This window comes from Dipodomys spectabilis, unplaced genomic scaffold (assembly GCF_019054845.1).
Source record: "Dipodomys spectabilis isolate Male_0828 unplaced genomic scaffold, ASM1905484v1 ptg000009l, whole genome shotgun sequence".
Taxonomy (NCBI): Eukaryota; Metazoa; Chordata; class Mammalia; order Rodentia; family Heteromyidae; genus Dipodomys; species Dipodomys spectabilis.
In genome coordinates this window covers 24,527,970-24,544,603 of record NW_024870686.1, presented here as the reverse complement: position 1 = coordinate 24,544,603, position 16,634 = coordinate 24,527,970, and the positions used below count along the sequence as shown (strand labels likewise).

Below are 16,634 nucleotides of genomic sequence, written 5' to 3'. Positions count from 1 at the left end.
TATAGGCATGAGCCACTAGCACCCAGCTAAATTTCTTTTTTTTTTTAATTTTTTTTTATTTTTGGGGTCCAGTCATGGGGCTTGAACTCAGCCTGGGTGCTGTCCCTCAGCTCTTCAGCTCAAAGCTAGCACTCTACCACTTGAGCCACAGCACCACTTTCGGCTTTTTTCTTTTTGCTTATGTGGTGCTGAGAAATTGAACCCAGGGCCTCAGGCATGCAAGGCAAGCTCTCTACCACTGAGCCACCTTCCCAGCCCCTAAATTTCATATTTTTAAAAGCCTGCTTCCCATGTTTATCTCCATTAATGTAGGGCATCTTTCTAAAGGAAAGGCATAAAATGCTAAATTTTAAAAGTTAACCTATATCCTAAGCAAGCCATTGCCTGGAAGAATACTGCCTAGTTTTAAGACTAGTTAATATATCAAACTATGTGATAAAGAGTTGACAGCTATCCAAATATAATAGTATAGACCAAGATTCTATGTTCCATAACACTTTTGTTACTCTATTCTCTCATTTAAATGATCTTAACAGCTCTTTTTCCCAAGTGATATCATTGTCTCAAAAATTACCTTAGTTCAGCATCTTATGAATTATAAAGCAGATGCTGTTCATAACTAATTATGAATTAGGAGAAAAGTTTTATAAATATTTCCTTATACTGCACTTACCCATAAATATTCTCTCAGTTTTGCAAAATTATATAGAATTATTGAATAATAGAATTATATAGAAATAGTAAGTTATGAAATTCCTATCATTCAGTTTTCATAAAAATTTAGACCATAATATGTGGTCTTCAAGCAAGATTGAGAAATAGTAATGTGAAGAAAATAATATATACATTTTAAGCCTTGAAAAACAAGAAAAATAATGTATTTTTAATAATTGTCACTTAATAACTTCATAGCTAAAATTAGGTGAAGTTACTTTATAAAATTATTTTTATTTTCTCGAGTAGCACAGTTAATGCAAAAACAAAATGAAAGCCATTCCTCTGCACACCATTTCTTAAAAGCAAATAAGTTTTCTCACCTTGATGCTGGTGGCTTAGGTTGTAATCTTAGGAGTCTGAAATCTGGAGGCTCTCAATTTGAGACCAGGCTGGGCATAATAGTTACTTAGACTCCATCTCCAAAATAACCAGTCAGAAGCAGGGCTAGAGGCTTAGAAAGCCCTGTTGTATTAGTCACAGAATGCATGTGTGTAATATATGTACATGTAGTTATTAAGTATGTACATTACAAAAACTTGTCTTTCATCTAGTATACCAGGTCATTATGCTAAAAAAAAATGAAGGCAGGGGCTGGGAAGGTAGCTCAGTGGTAGAGCGCTTGCCTTGCATGCATGAGGCCCTGGGTTCGATTCCTCAGCACCACATAAGCAAAAAAGAAAAAAGCTGGAAGTGGGCTGAGAAGGTGGCTCAAGTGGTAGAGCGCTAGCCTTGAGCTGAAGAGCTGAGGGACAGCGCCCAGGCCCAGAGTTCAGGCCACAGGACTGGACCCAAAAAAAAAACAAAAATGAAGGCAGTAATGGATTGTTAATAATCACATGAAACATGTTTGCATCATTAGTCATTAAGGAAATACATAGTGAAACCCAACAGGTACAACTTCTCACTAGAATTACTATAACAAAGAAAAAAAAGATACATGATCAAAGTGTTGATAAAGATATAAAGAAATTGGAATCCTAATGTCTCTGTTGAGAACTAAAATTGTAGTCACTTTGGAAAACAATTTGTCAGTTTCACAGAATTTAAACACATTTATGCATCCACTCAAGGGAAATGAAAACCTATGCCTACAGAAAGACAAATATATAAGTGTTCAAAGCAACTTTATTTGTAATAGCCAAAAGCTGGAAAGAATCCAAATGTCTTATCAACTAGAAAAGGAGTCAATAAAAATACAGAATATCTGGGCTGGGAAAGTGGCTCAGTGGTAGAGCACTTGCCTTGCATGTATGAGGCCCTGGGTTCAGTTCCTCAGCACCACATAAGCAAAAAGAAAAAAAGCCGGAAGTGGTGCTGTGGCTCAAGTGGTAGAGCGCTAGCCTTGAGCTGAAGAGCTGAGGGACAGCACCCAGGCCCAGAGTTCAGGCCCCACGACCGGACCCCCCCCCCCAAAAAAAAATACAGAATATCCGTATATTGGAATACTAGTCATGAATATAAATAATCACTGATACAAGCTATTATATATATATATATATATATATATATATTTTTTTTTTTTTTTTTTTTTTTTTTTTAATAATGTACAGACATGGAAGGCAGAAGAGTAGCTGCCCCAAAGCTGTAAGTGGTGGTAAGAAAGAACTGCAATGAGCCAGAATGGAGCTTTTTCAGGTGACAGAAAAATTACGTTGGTTGCATATTGGTTGCTCTGAAATGAAATTATGTGTAAATTTTGTCTCAATAAAAGTGCTTTTTAGAAAGCCAGTGACTTAGGCCAGGCACTTGTAATGCTAGCTACTTTGGAAGGATCAGGATTTGAGGCCAGCCCAGGCAGAAATGTTATGAGGCACCTCATCAGCTCATAGTTGAGTTCCATGCCTGTCATCCTGTCCCCAAGAAGAAATGTTCACAAGACTGCAGGTCAGCCCTGGTGGAAAAGGTTTCAACACTGCATTTCAATGGATGAAGATGGATGTGATGGTGCACATCTGTCATCCCAGCTACAATGGAATCCACATTCAGGCTAATTATGGACCAGGTATATGTCTGGACAGGAAATAAAAAAGCCAATGACTTATTTTTCCACTTGTAGAGCTCCAAATTTGAAATAGAACAATTTAGACTTTAACAATGATAACAAATACAGTATGAAAATACAGGAATTATTGGAAAGAAAGTAAATAATCTGTTTTAGGCGAAAGTAGTTAAGAGTGTCAGTGGCTTTTGAACTGTAGTATAATTTTTAATCTGATTTAGTTAAGTACCTGTTTTCATACAGTAGGAAAAAGAATTATTTTGTAGTATCTCCACCTATAGTAAATTCGTGATATGTTAATATATTGCTCTGTGTCAAGCCAATGATAGTTTTAAGTTTGATAATGACTTAAAATTCTAAGTTCTAGAAATAAAATGTTCACATAAAGATTACAAATTTAAAACTTCATCCTCCAATTTTGTTACTATGCTTACTAGTTTGAATATATTTAGTTTTTTTTTGGGGGGGGGGAGGTCCGGTCGTGGGGCCTGAACTCTGGGCCTGGGCACTGTCCCTCAGCTCTTCAGCTCAAGGCTAGCACTCTACCACTTGAGCCACAGCGCCACTTCCGGCTTTTTTTTTCTTTTTGCTTATGTGGTGCTGAGGAATCGAACCCAGGGCCTCAGGCATGCAAGGCAAGCGCTCTACCACTGAGCCACCTTCCCAGCCCCGTTTGAATATATTTAGAAATGTAAAGATTTGGGGTTTACTTTTCAAATTATCCCAGAGTTCTATTTAGACTAAATAAAAATGTGTTTGTGCTGGAAGTTGGACTAATTAACGAAAGCTGTAACTCAAGCTCAGGCAAGAGGACAGAGTTTGAAGCCAGAATGGGACTTCATAGTAAGACTGACTAAAAAACACCAGAGTATTTTGTGGTGAAAGAACAATGGAAGGATTAATTCTGACTAAAGTATCATATATGCACATACCAAATACCATACCCACCTTGGAACAATTAATACACACACACACAAATAACAGACTCTGGTCTGGGATAGGAAGGATGAGAGACAATAATAGTGAATATGGTCAAAGAATAATAAGTATATATGAAAATAGAACAATGAAACCTGTTGAAATTGATCAGGGGTGAGGTTGATGAGGTACATTGTATGCATGTATAAAATGTCACATTATCACCCCTTAACAACTAATGTATGTTAATTTTAAATTCAAAAATTCAGTATCTAGGAGGATTAGCTAAAAATTTCAAATAAAATTTTAAAAGACAATAACAATGGAAGTGATAGTGGATGAAAGTATCAAATACTAGGAATTTCTGTAAGCTGTTCTCAAGATATGATCCAACTCTTGTATTGACAGCAGAATTCTCTGTATTTGGCAATTTTCTTATTTCCATATTTGTTTGCTTGTTTGGGGGAATTTGAGTCTCAAGGATCTTAAGAAAGGCATACCAATAACCTTAGACTCTGAGAGTGCTGAAAATGAGATTAAAAAACAAATCTAGCAGACACTAGTGCTTCAGGCATGTCATTCTAGCTACTTAGGAGGTGGGTCTAGATCGAAGCCATCTTAAGCAGAAAAGTCCACCAAACTATGTCTCCAAAATAATTGTCAAAAAGTATGTCTGGAAGTGTACAGCATGGTAGAGCACCAGCCTAGTAAGTGCTAGGCCCTGAGTTAAAACCCCAGTAGAAGAAGGAGGAGGAGGAGGGAGGGAGGAGGAAGGAGGAAGAGGAGAAAATAATTACATAAGAATTTAAAATAATTCAACATTTACCCAAAAGAATTTATTTCAAGGGGCTGGGAAGGTGGCTCAGTGGTAGAGCGCTTGCCTTGTATGCATGAGGCCCTGGGTTCGATTCCTCAGCACCACATAAAAAGAAAAAAGCCAGAAGTAGAGCTGTGGCTCAAGTGGTAGAGCACTAGCCTTGAGCTGAAGAGCTGAGGGACAGTGCCCAGGCCCAGAGTTCAGGCCCCATGACTGGACCGCCCCCCCAAAAAAAAACAACAAAATTTACTTCAAATCTTTCTCTTACCTGAGATATCCCCCTGACCTCTACTCTAAATATTCTGTGTTCATCTTTAGGGTCTAAAACAAGCTGTTACCTTCCACTGCTGGTGCTACTTCCTATTCTGTCACTACTAGACCATTCCTAAACACATAACTTCATAGGAACATTTAAACCTAGAGTTTCTATATTGGTCTCAAGCAATAAAGAAGACACTGAAAAGAACTCATGCTGATTTATGACAGTAGAGAGGAACAGTAGACAACAGAGACATGAAAGGACTTAGGTTAAAAAAAAAACTATATTTGTAAGACAGTATAATACGCAGTAATATTTCAGAGAGAATGTAATAACCTTGATTTTTGGTAGAAACATTACAAAAGTACTGAAAGAGATGAAGAAAGGGGGAAAAGGTACTGATGTTGAGCAAGAAGAGTTCCCAAACTACCAAAAGAGAAACCGTGATACCCGAAACCCCAAGGTGTAGTGCTTGTGAGGAATTCAGAACAAAACCTGTGTTAATAGACTTTGTCTGCTAGCTGTTTTGCAGGAAGCCATCATCCTGCCTGCCTCTGCCACTCCTTGAATCATAGAAGAGTGCACAGCTCACTGGAGCTAGAAAATTAAAAAAAAAAAAAAAAACTTTCCCTGGCAGAGATGACGGGCCTTTTATGAGGGCCATTTGGATATTTATAACATCAATGGGCCATGCAAAATTCCTGTTGAACACTTGACAAGAAGCATCTGTATCTGCCCTGTCATGTATCAAATGATTTAGAGGGCTTTATGTGAGCCGGATGTGCCCCTCCTCTGCATCAAAACTGAAAAGGATATCAATTGACAAGTGAGAAATCTTGACAATCTGAGAAATCTTTTTAGGATGCCTGAATCCTGTGTTACGGTGGAGAGAGTAAAAGAATGAAACTGGAACTGAGACAGCAGACAAATAACCAGCATAAATAAATGGCAAATGGCAGAGTTTAAGTCCCAGGCAACCTGGCTCCTGAGCACATGCTTTTTAACTACTGGCTTTAGAGTGCTATCACACTATGATATGCTAAAGCAACAGCAGACTTATGAATTTATGGGTGGTAACATACAGTAAAGAAATCTTAAGGATTGACTTTATTAAATATCCTACAAATGTTTAAGTTCCTACTTTGTTCCAGACACTCTTATAGTTGATATAGAACAATGCACAAACAACATCAAAATGAAGTTTCTCTCCATTTCAGGTTGGGCAAAATTCCCTGGGGAGGATTTCATCTGATTTGAATCATGTGCTTGCTCACAGAAATAAGCATTTTAGCTGAGGGACAAGTATTAAGGAGAAATAACGTAGTTGAAATGCCTAGTAAGAACCATGCATACTGGTTTTAGTGCCAGTAGATTATCTGAGGGATGCAGGAAACTGGAAGGTAGGGAAGTAGGACAAAGAAAGGAAGGCAGTCAATAAAGGGTGTAGTATCAAGCCAGCCACCATTACTAATTACTGGAGCATAGTCTAGTCCCATGGGAAAACTCAGAAATGGTGAGAAAGAGGGCCCCAAGTTAGCCTATCCGTGGACGGGAAAGAACTGGGGTATAGAATAAATCCTTCATCAAGTAAGTGCAGCTAGCTTGGGAAGCTGTTCTTAGGATTTGCCAATTTTCCCTGACCACACAAACACAGAACTGCCTTCTTCAGGTTAGGAAAAAGCTTTTAGGTAGAAAAATGAATATTGAAGTAAGTAGCAAATGCCAGAAAGACATGAGCAAGAATCAACAAGGTCTGCTACTCAATATCAGATCGAAAGGTCCTCTGCCTAATGAATAAAGTTAGGAAATTCAGAGGAAATAATGCCTGCAAAGAAACTTTATAAAGTAGGAATTTAATATGAAGTCTTGAGGGTTTTTTTTTTTAATTCTGAAAATATTTTTATCTCTTTCATACAGCCCACTACAGTGTTATATATTATGAGTATGTCAGAGATTCAAATATTTATTGGATGAATTTTTAATATCTGAACATACTATTTTTCTACAGTTGGTATTAAGTTACCATTAAGAGAAATAACTTTGCTAACATCTGAATTTTTCATCTGAACAATTTAAAGTATCATGGTCCTGTTCCTTTGTGAAACATTTTTCATAAAATCTAGATAAATGTAAAGAAATCTCTTGCCTACCTAATAACCATTCACCTTTTTTTTTTTTTTTGGTGCCAGTCCTGGGGCTTGAGATCTGGGGCCTAGGAGATGTCCACTTGAACCACAGCCCACTTCTGGCTTTTCGTATTTAATTGGAGATAGAGTGTCTCTTGGACTTTGCTGCCCAAACTGACTTGGAACCATGATCCTCAGATCTCAATCTCCTGAGTAGCTAGGGTTACTGGCATGGCTTACATGCTAGTAGGGTTACACCAGTACCCTGCTGTCCCCACTTTTTGGTTGCTGAGATGGGGAGGAAGTCTCCATAACCTTTTGTCTTGAACCATGGTATTCCAATCTCTACTAGGCAGATTACAGATGTGACCCACCGTGTGAGGATCTTTTAAAATAGCATTTCTTTTTTTGTACAGCAACCCCAAAACAAGTCATTTTATTACTGGAGTATATTATTTGGAGATAGCAACTTCTCAGAAAACTAGCCACTTTTAATTCTAATATTTCTGCATTCCATTTTGACCAAAGGTGAAACTTGGTTGCTGACTGCAATGGCATGCTAATAATGTCTGCACTTTCTCAGTGGGTGTAGCTGGATGCTAATTCCTCTCCCTTTCTTGTGGACAATCTCTGCAGGGGTCTGACCAGGTGGAAACTTACGCCAAGCATCCCAGGATTCCTTTGGAACTGCCCAGATCCCATAACTTACATTCTTTATTCCTGTAGAACCAGCATCTGTTGGGCACAAGGTAGGCCTGCTGCTGGCAAGAGCAGCCAGTTCCTGGACCTGCTTTGAACCATGGCTACACTGACTGTACTTCACCAGAAAGCCAGAATCCCAGGAGGCACTGGGCAGTGAGCACTTGGGTCCTTCCCTGAAATAATTTCTACCTTAGAAGGCATATGAATAAGGTGATTTTTTAAATATATCCTCTCAGATGTCCTCTGTACCTCTTCCTCATTGTCCTGTACCAAAAGCTGCCTTCTTTTATCCACGGTGATACTTTGAGCCAGCACTGTTAGAAGCTTCGTGACTCCTTCCTAGTCAGACTGTAAATGTTCCACATCTTTCCGTTCTTTTCCCATTTCTTCCAAACTCTAAATCTGACTAAATCTAAGCAATAATGCCTAGGCTGTTAAGAGGAATGGTATGCTTTCCTGCTTTGAAATGTTCTTTGTCAAATAAATTAGCCCATCATCTGCAATTAGGACTTCCTAAAATCCCAGAGGGCCTGGACCCAGCGACTTGTCTTGACCTGTCAGAATCCCCTGTACTACTACTATTAGTACTCCAGGCTTTTTCTGGCTACACTGTCAAACTCTTCCAGCCTCTGCTCATCACCCAGTTCCAGATCAGACTCCTCAAAAAATATTTTCTGTAGGAGCACATTTTCTGTTGCTGTACTGAAATACTTAAGGCTGAGTACTTTACGAAGAGTGATTTGGCTACAGTCTGGAGGGTCAAGAGCATGGCATAAGCATCGCTCTGCTCTGGTGAGAACCTGATCGCAGTACAATGGCAGGAGCCATTCCACAGTAAGAAAGGAAGCAAGAGAACAGCCAGTGTTATGGTTTTTATAAGAACTTAACTGGCAGAACTGACTCCCATGGCAACTCCCCCAGTGACCTCACACTAGGCTCCACCTCTTAAAGGTGCCACCAAACACTGCACTGGAGACCAGTTAATTATAAAAAACATTCACACCCATGACAGTAGGCTATCTCTGGAATACCCAAAAGTAGATTATATAGAAAAGTATTTGTAACATACTTAAGATTAAAAATGAAATGGAAGAACCACAGTGTAAAGCCTCATTTTATTTTGGTCTACTAATAATGAACCCAGGCAACCTAGGCAATTGAAACTCTGGACAGAAAGGTTTAAGAGGATTTCATCCAATCCAGTTAGAAGAAATGTCCCAAGAATTCTTGGTTTGGTCCTGGGATTTTATGCTATGTACAATTTCTTTTTGAGGACCAAAAGCATTATTTAATCATGCACGAATTATTTTGTGCCTAGAGCAGGTTCCAACATTATGTAAAACTACATCTGCTTTTTTTAAAAATGCTTCACACCGTGAACAAAATCATGACAAGATGAGCAAAATATTAGACCATGAATACTATCAGAGTGCCAATGTTCTTTAAGATATACAGTACTAGTCGAGCTGAACACCAGTGGCCCACACCTATACTCCTAAACTACTTAGGAGTCTGAGATCAAGAACATCCAGGTTCTTTGCCACTGGGGATGGTAAACACTCATCTCTAATTAACCACCAAAAAAAAAGAAAAAAGCCAAAAGTGGACCAGAGCTTCAAATGGTAGAACACTAGCCTTGAGCACAAATGATCAGGGGCAGAGCCCCAGGACTGGCACCAAACAAAAATAACCTACTAAAGCTGCGTGCAGTGATTCAAGCCTGTAATTCTAGCTACTTGGGGGTCCTAATCAGAGGGTCGGTGTTTGGAGAAACTCAAGAGACTCCAGCACCCCCAAGGCAGGACAGAGTGTGAGGGAAGCTCCCACCTGGGCCCAGTAGTGTGCTCGGCCGCCCAGCAACGCAGTCCTGCAAACTTTTTTTTAAAATAAGAGTTTTTTAAAGGTCCAGCACTGGTAGCTCATGCCTGTAATCTTGAGACCTGAGGATCAGCACTCCACAGTTCGAAGCCAGCCCAGGCAGGAAAGTGACGCTGTGGCTCCAAAAAAGCCCAAGAAGAGCGCCCTGAACTCAAGGCGTCCCAGGACTCCACAAAGCTTTTTTATTTTTTCTTTTTGAAAACAGAACCATATAAGAATTATAACACTAAAAACTACAAAGTACAAGCCCTAGGGGGACTTGGGGTGGCTTTGAAACCGTTTCCGACTAGAACACGGGATACAAGAAACCATCCACAGATGAGGGAAGGAGACGCATAATTAGAACTAAACAGCACCGGCGGCCGGCCGGGACACCGGAGGAAAGCTGCATCCCCGGGAGCGGGGTGGGCAGAAAACAAAGACCGACGCGGAGTCTCCACGGCCAGGACGTCTGAGCGCGGACTAGATCGCCGCCCGGCGTTCCCCCGTCCGGGGCTGAAACGCGCCGGTGACCGGGTGGGCGTGGGTTCCGCGTGGGCCGCACGGCAAACGCATTTTTAAAAGGCTATCGCTACATCTACCTCACCTAAAAGAACTCGGACACCGGCGCCGCCCGCACGCTCCGCCGGGGAGGTGCGGGCTCTGGGGTCCCACCGGCCGCCGCCCCCCGGCGCACGCACACACGCCGACGCGGGCGCACACACGTACACACGCGCCCCCCTCCCCCGCAACCTCGCACGCACGGGCGTGTGCGCGACTCAGGAAGGGCGCCGCGCCTCCCGCTCGGCACCCCGTGGAGCTGCAAGTTTCCCTAGGAGCCCGGGAACGCACTCGGGGTTGGCTGGCGGGGCTCCCGGGGTAAACATCAAACCCCGCCCTCCCCAGATCCTGGAGGGGAGAAACGGAGTGGCGGCCGGCCCCGCGGCGCGGCGGCGGGAAGGCGGGATGGGCGTTTCCCCAAGCCGCGCTGCTGGGCCCGCCGAGGGGGAGCTGCCGTGCCTCGGGGCCGGAAGAATCGCCCGACGCTCCCACACCACAAACAAACTTTTTCCCCTCACAAGTGCGAAACGGCCCTGAAACTTTTATTCCACAAACCTCCCGCCGCGCCACCACACGCACACGCACACACACAATCCATGCCTCTCCTAGAGACGTCAGAGCCATTCCGTGAAATAACCACAGCTGCAAAACAAAATACAAACAGCCCACCTTCCCGCAGACAGGCCAAGAGGAAACCCCAACCTCACATTCTAGTTCGCCCCAGTGCTTTAAAAGAAAAAAAAAACACAAAAAAACAAGCAACCTGGCCGTCCGATGCATGCTGGGATGAGTAGTTCTCCTTCCCGCGAGTCTCGGGCTCAGCACCGAGCGAAGCTGGGTCCCACCTCCCACAGAGAACTACACTTCCCGTGCTGCCTCGCGGCGGAGGAGGGCGGGGCGAGAGGAGGTGCGTCGTGCCTGCGCAGGTCCCAGGGCTGGAGGGTGGCGGACGCGCTGCGGTCCAACTGCTGAAGTCTCCATGTGACAGCGAGCGGGCGCCCTCGTCCTCTCCCGGCGCCTCTCGCCGCCCGCCGCTCGGTGCCAGCCGCCAGCACTGCCCACTGCCTCGGTGTCGACAGAGACCCGCAGGTCGGGGACGACAGGGACGCTTGGGGTCGGGCCGTGCTGCCGTCGGACCTAGGGGTGCAGAGCGACTCGCCGCCGCCCCCGCCGGGGAGCGGTGCCCGGGAGCCCTGGCCGAGGGCGGCGGGGCGGCGGGGGTGTCCGTCGGCTCCGGCGCCCCTGAGCACGGAGACATGAACGGCTTCACGCCGGAGGAGATGAGCCGCGGCGGGGACGCGGCCGCCGCCGTAGCCGCCGTGGTGGCCGCCGCCGCCGCCGCCGCCGCTGCCGCCGCCGCCGCGGCCGCCGCCTCGGCCGGGAACGGGAGCGGGACCGCGGCCGGCGCCGGGCCGGAGGTGCCCAGCGGCGGGGCAGGCGCGGCGGCCGGGGCCCCGGGGGCGGCCGGGCCGGGCCCCGGGCAGCTCTGCTGTCTGAGGGAGGACGGCGACCGCTGCGGGCGGGCGGCGGGCAACGCCAGCTTCAGCAAGCGGATCCAGAAGAGCATCTCCCAGAAGAAGGTGAAGATCGAGCTGGACAAGAGCGTAAGTGACGCCGGGCGGTCGGGGGTTCGAGTCTTGCCCCGCGCGTGGGCTCCGAGGGGGCGCGAGCCACGGCGTCGCTGCGGCTCCGGCCTCCGCCGCCGCGGTGCCCGGGACGCCCCCCCCCCCGCCCCCCGCCCCTCTCCCTCCCGGGCGCCGATCGAGGGACCAGACAAAGGGCGACCGCCGCACCGGGGGCGCCGAGTCGTCGTCCCGCAGCCCCGCGGCCCCTCCTGGAACGGAGGCCCCTTTGTGTGGCCGCCCGAGCTCGCGCTGGGCCCCCGGGATCCCGAGTTCCTCCGGCCTGGGGCCGGTGGAGTCCACGCCGGCCCCTAGCACCGCAGTCCGGAAGGTTTCTGGGCTTTTCTCCCCAGCCCGCCCGAGAGCGGAGCCGGGCTTCCCGGCCGCCTTGGCCCGGGAGGGCGGGGTGCGGGGGGGGGGGTAGGAGAGGGGGGCTCCGGGGTGCCAACGGCGTTGCGGGGTCAGCACTTGGGGCAGCTGCGGGGAGCGGGCGGGGCCCCTGAGCCTCTGCGGGGATTTGCAGACGACTGGGCAGCCCTCGCGAGTTTCTTCCTCCATCCATTTGCACGCACGCCTGAGCCTCCCACCCTCGATGAGGTTCGCTTTGGAAGAGGAATAAATAACGGGTGACACAACCTAGCTTTTCACTTGGTCCCTAGCACGTAAATGTGTAAAGTTTCTGAAAAGTTTCCCTGTGATAACTTTCTCGCAATGTCAACACTTCTTCGGGAGGGTTTGTGAGAAAGCTGTTCAGGTGAACGTCGTTTCAGCTGTTTTCATTGGAAACAACACCTAACGGATAAGTTCATTCTCAGAGAGAATTAGTGATGGAACTGTAAAACTATAGGCTGGGTATAAATCCAGCAGCTCAGTTGTAAAAGTTGTTAGTGTAAGTCGGGCGCCCATGGCTCATGCCTGTAATCCTAGCTACTCAGGAGGCTGAGATCTGAGGATGGCGGTTCAAACCAGAGCAGGAAATCCGGGAGACTTTTATCTCCAATTAAGCACCAGAAAACCGGAAGTGGCGCTGTGACTCAAAGCGGTCAAACAGCTCAGGGATAGTACCCAGGCCAGAGTTCAAGCCCCACGGCCAGACCCCTCCAGCCCACCCCCCAAAAAAGTTTAGTTTATATTTGAGATATGATTTGAGTATTCAGTTGTAAAAAGTCTACTGGTCTTTAAGTAGAAGAAAAGCCAAATAGCAACATTATCTTTGTCCTTGACTGGTCAAAATCCAACATGAACTAACTTCAGCTCACCTTCAACTAAAGTTTGGTGGAAAACCCCAGAGGACTGGAATTTCTGGAATTTCTCATTCTTCTCTTCCTCCTTTCACTCCCCACCTGGGATCACCCTCTCTCTTCTACCTTCCACTCCGCATCCTAATACCATTGCCAGACATGTTTTAATAGAAAGGCCATGTCATTGTCTTAAGTGCCTACTTTGCCTGTATTTGTAGTAAGTCCACATAGCCTCTGCAGTTTACTATTGGTAGATGTAGTCCTTAATTTTAAGCAGTCTGTGGAATTCTTCTGTTTCAGGCAAGGCATCTTTACATTTGTGATTATCATAAAAACTTGATTCAGAGTGTTCGAAACAGAAGAAAGAGAAAAGGGAGTGATGATGATGGAGGTGACTCGCCTGTGCAAGATATTGATACACCAGAGGTAGATGGAAGTCTTTGTTTGTTAAATGTAAACAGAAGTATTCCATTCTGAAACTTGTATACAAAGATTTGAACAAGCGCTCACTCAGGTAAAATGAAAATACAAGAGTGGTGGCTCATTCCTCTCATCTGGGTAATTCAGGAAGTAGCGATCCATAGAATTGTAGTTCAAAGCTAGCCTGACAAAAAGTTGTCAAGATCTTCATCTTGCTGGTGCATGACTGTCATCCCTACTCCTGTGGCAAAAGAGTAGATGAAGGATGTCAGTCCAGCCTAGTATTGGCATAAGTTTGAGATCCTATTAAAAAATAACTAAAAGCAAAGAGGTCTGGGAGCCTGATTTAAGTGCTAGAACACCCGCCTAACATGTACAAGACCCTGAGTTCAAACCCTAGTAGCAAACAACAAGAAGAAAAAAGATTGGAAGTTTATTTTGTTTTGTTTTGTTTTGTTTTGGTTATTTTTTCCCCAGAAGTATAGGGGACTCTGAATTTTCCGATTCAGGGCTTTGCACTGAGTAGGCAAGTGCTCTCCTGCTTGACAGGCCTTCAGCCATTTTTGCTTTAGTTCTTTTTCAGAATGGTCTGGCTGGCCACTGACCTCAATCCCCCTACCTATTCCATGCAGCATTAAGTATATTCCATTGATGTATCTTAACACAATTTGCATTGACAATTCGTAGAGCTTTGTTACCATATAATTTCCTCTTCTTTGTTCTCAGATGTTTGCATTTGTCCTCAAAAGATTAAACTGTTAAATAACATAAAGATTGATTATATAAAAAGCTCTTTAACAGCCGAGCACTGATGGCTCACACCTGTAATCCTAGATACTTAGTAGGCTGAGATCTTGAGGATCACAGTTCACAGCCAGCCCAGGCAGCAAAATCTGTGAGACTTATCTCCAATAAACCGGAAGTGGCACTGTGGCTCAAGCTGTAGAGCACTCGCCTTGAGCTGAAGAGCTGAAGGACAGCGCCCAAGCCTAGAGTTCAAGCCCCCAACCGACAAAAAAACCCAAAAACTCTTTAACAATGGGATTCTTATTTTTGCACTGAGGTTGAAATTCTTGTTGCTATACATTACCAGTCACAAATTTGTATGAGCTAATTTATGTGTATTAATTTTTTTTCTAGGTCGATTTGTACCAATTACAAGTAAATACACTTAGGAGATATAAAAGACACTTCAAACTACCAACCAGGCCAGGACTTAATAAAGCACAGCTTGTTGAGGTATATATAAGTTTCCAACTATTTAAATTTTAAGAACACCTGTTCACACAAATAAGAGGTCATTATTTATCAAAAGGAATTATTAATACTGTGTTTTGTAATGATGTATTTTAGTTAGAAAGGTCAACCTTAATAAGGAAGAATCAGGGAAGAATCTAATTGTTTCTTCTTCTTTTTTTTTTTTTGGGGGGGGGGGGGGTCCGGTTGTGGGGCCTGAACTCTGGGCCTGGGCGCTGTCCCTCAGCTCTTCAGCTCAAGGCTAGCGCTCTACCACTTGAGCCACAGCACCACTTCCGACTTTTTTCTTTTTGCTTATGTGGTGCTGAGGAATCGAACCCAGGGCCTCAGGCATGCAAGGCAAGCGCTCTACCACTGAGCCACCTTCCCAGCCCTTTTATTTAATGATTACTCAATAGATTATACATAGTGTATAGCAAGTTTGCACTTTTTTTCTTTGCCTTTTCTTTTTTGCATGCACTGTGTTTAAACTCAGAGCCTTGCACTTGTGTGGCTAACTTGCTTGGCTGGAGATTTACCACTGGAGCTATAATAGCAGGCTAGTATCTGCTGATTATTTTGGAAATGGAGTCTAGAAGACTTTTCTGTCTTGACTGTCCTCTATTTGCCAATCTCTGGATCTCAGCCTCCTGAATAGCTAGGATTATCAGTGTGAGCCATGTACGTCTGGCTTGTGTATAGCATCTTCTAATAATGGCTTTCAAAATATTAAATAAGAATTTTTAAATCCAAATTTCCATTTAAGCAGTAAATAGTTATTAAGTGTCGATAAACTGAAGGTTTTTATTAGAATTTCAGTTTTAATGTGGAATAGGTCTACAACTTGGTTATTTAAGTTTAGGAGTTTGTCCTTGTTAGTTTTACCAGAGATACAAGCATTTTTTTAAGTGAGGGGGGGTAGCTAATAGAACAGAAAAAATCTCCATCTTATTAAAACATAGACTTACGTATGTACACTACAGTCAAATTGAAAAAATAACATAATAGAACATCTAGTCTTGTATGTCTGTGCAACTCATAAATCTATGTTCCTTACTTACTGTGATGAAATATATGGACTGATAGAATGAAGTCACCTTTGTTCTACCACAAATGAGAACCAAGAAACTGATTATTTAATATGCTTCATTTAAGTGTGTTTAACTTGACTAACATAAACCTCAAATTTTTGATAAGCTGACATTAAAAAGTTCTTCCAGAACTAATTCTGTTTTAAAAGTAAGAAATTTTCTAGAATCTAGATATGCGTGTCTGAATCATCTCTAGTATGATGCCTATAGATGCTAATATTTTATTGCATTAGTGTTGAAAGTTAAATGTTAAAAAGTTACATATTTGCTTTCTAATCTAAAGGCTAATTATAGAACTTCAAAGGAAAAATGTATCTGATCACTACACATTTAAAGTGAACCAAAGTGTACTTTGGAATCAGAATGCCTTTTGTTCACCTTACTTTTATGTATTTTTGGCCTTGTTGGTTTTTTGTGAAATATAATTTAATTTTTTTAATGGTTTTTCTTATTTCATAGCTCTTTCGATGAAATAATTATCTTTTCTCAATTTCTTTTTCTTTATAGATAGTGGGTTGCCACTTTAGGTCTATTCCAGTGAATGAAAAAGACACCTTAACATATTTCATCTACTCAGTGAAGAATGACAAGAACAAGTCAGATCTCAAGGTTGATAGTGGTGTCCACTAGGAGTCATGGCATTCAGACTAATACTTGGATGTTCAGATGTTAAGAATGTTTACTGTTTTTTCACATGTAGAAATGTCCCTTGTGTATTTTTTCTACAGAGGCTTTTCTCTGGTTTTATTTTCTTTGTTTCTAACTAATAATTAGTTGGAAACTCGTGTAAGATGAGTTTCCTAGATTAAAAATATTTTAAATAAACGTTATTACTATTATAGTTGTTTCTGTGTATTTATTTTGTGAAACTTGCATTTTCTTTTCCACTGACTTGTAGGGATCAATCAGTATTAATAAGATTTTCTATAAAGATGCTTCATTTTGTAACCTTTTTTGTTAAATTACAAGAAATGAACTGGTTTAGAGAAGAAATAGCTGCAACCCATTTGCTTTCTCACAGGGTTGGGGGACATGGTCCCTTACTACTGTAACAGGTCCTCTTATAAT

The 16,634-nt window shown here is 43.5% G+C and overlaps 1 protein-coding gene across 1 annotated transcript; it reads left to right on the top strand.

Moving 5' to 3' along the window:
* The first annotated feature begins 10,883 nt into the window (after nucleotides 1-10,883).
* Sap30 (Sin3A associated protein 30) lies at nucleotides 10,884-16,407 on the top strand. The gene is made up of 4 exons (XM_042701050.1): nucleotides 10,884-11,560; nucleotides 13,120-13,245; nucleotides 14,380-14,478; nucleotides 16,074-16,407. The coding sequence occupies exons 1-4, from the start codon at nucleotides 11,213-11,215 to the stop codon at nucleotides 16,194-16,196; spliced, it is 696 nt and encodes a 231-aa protein (XP_042556984.1). The 5' UTR covers nucleotides 10,884-11,212; the 3' UTR covers nucleotides 16,197-16,407.
* The last annotated feature ends 227 nt before the right edge of the window (nucleotides 16,408-16,634 follow it).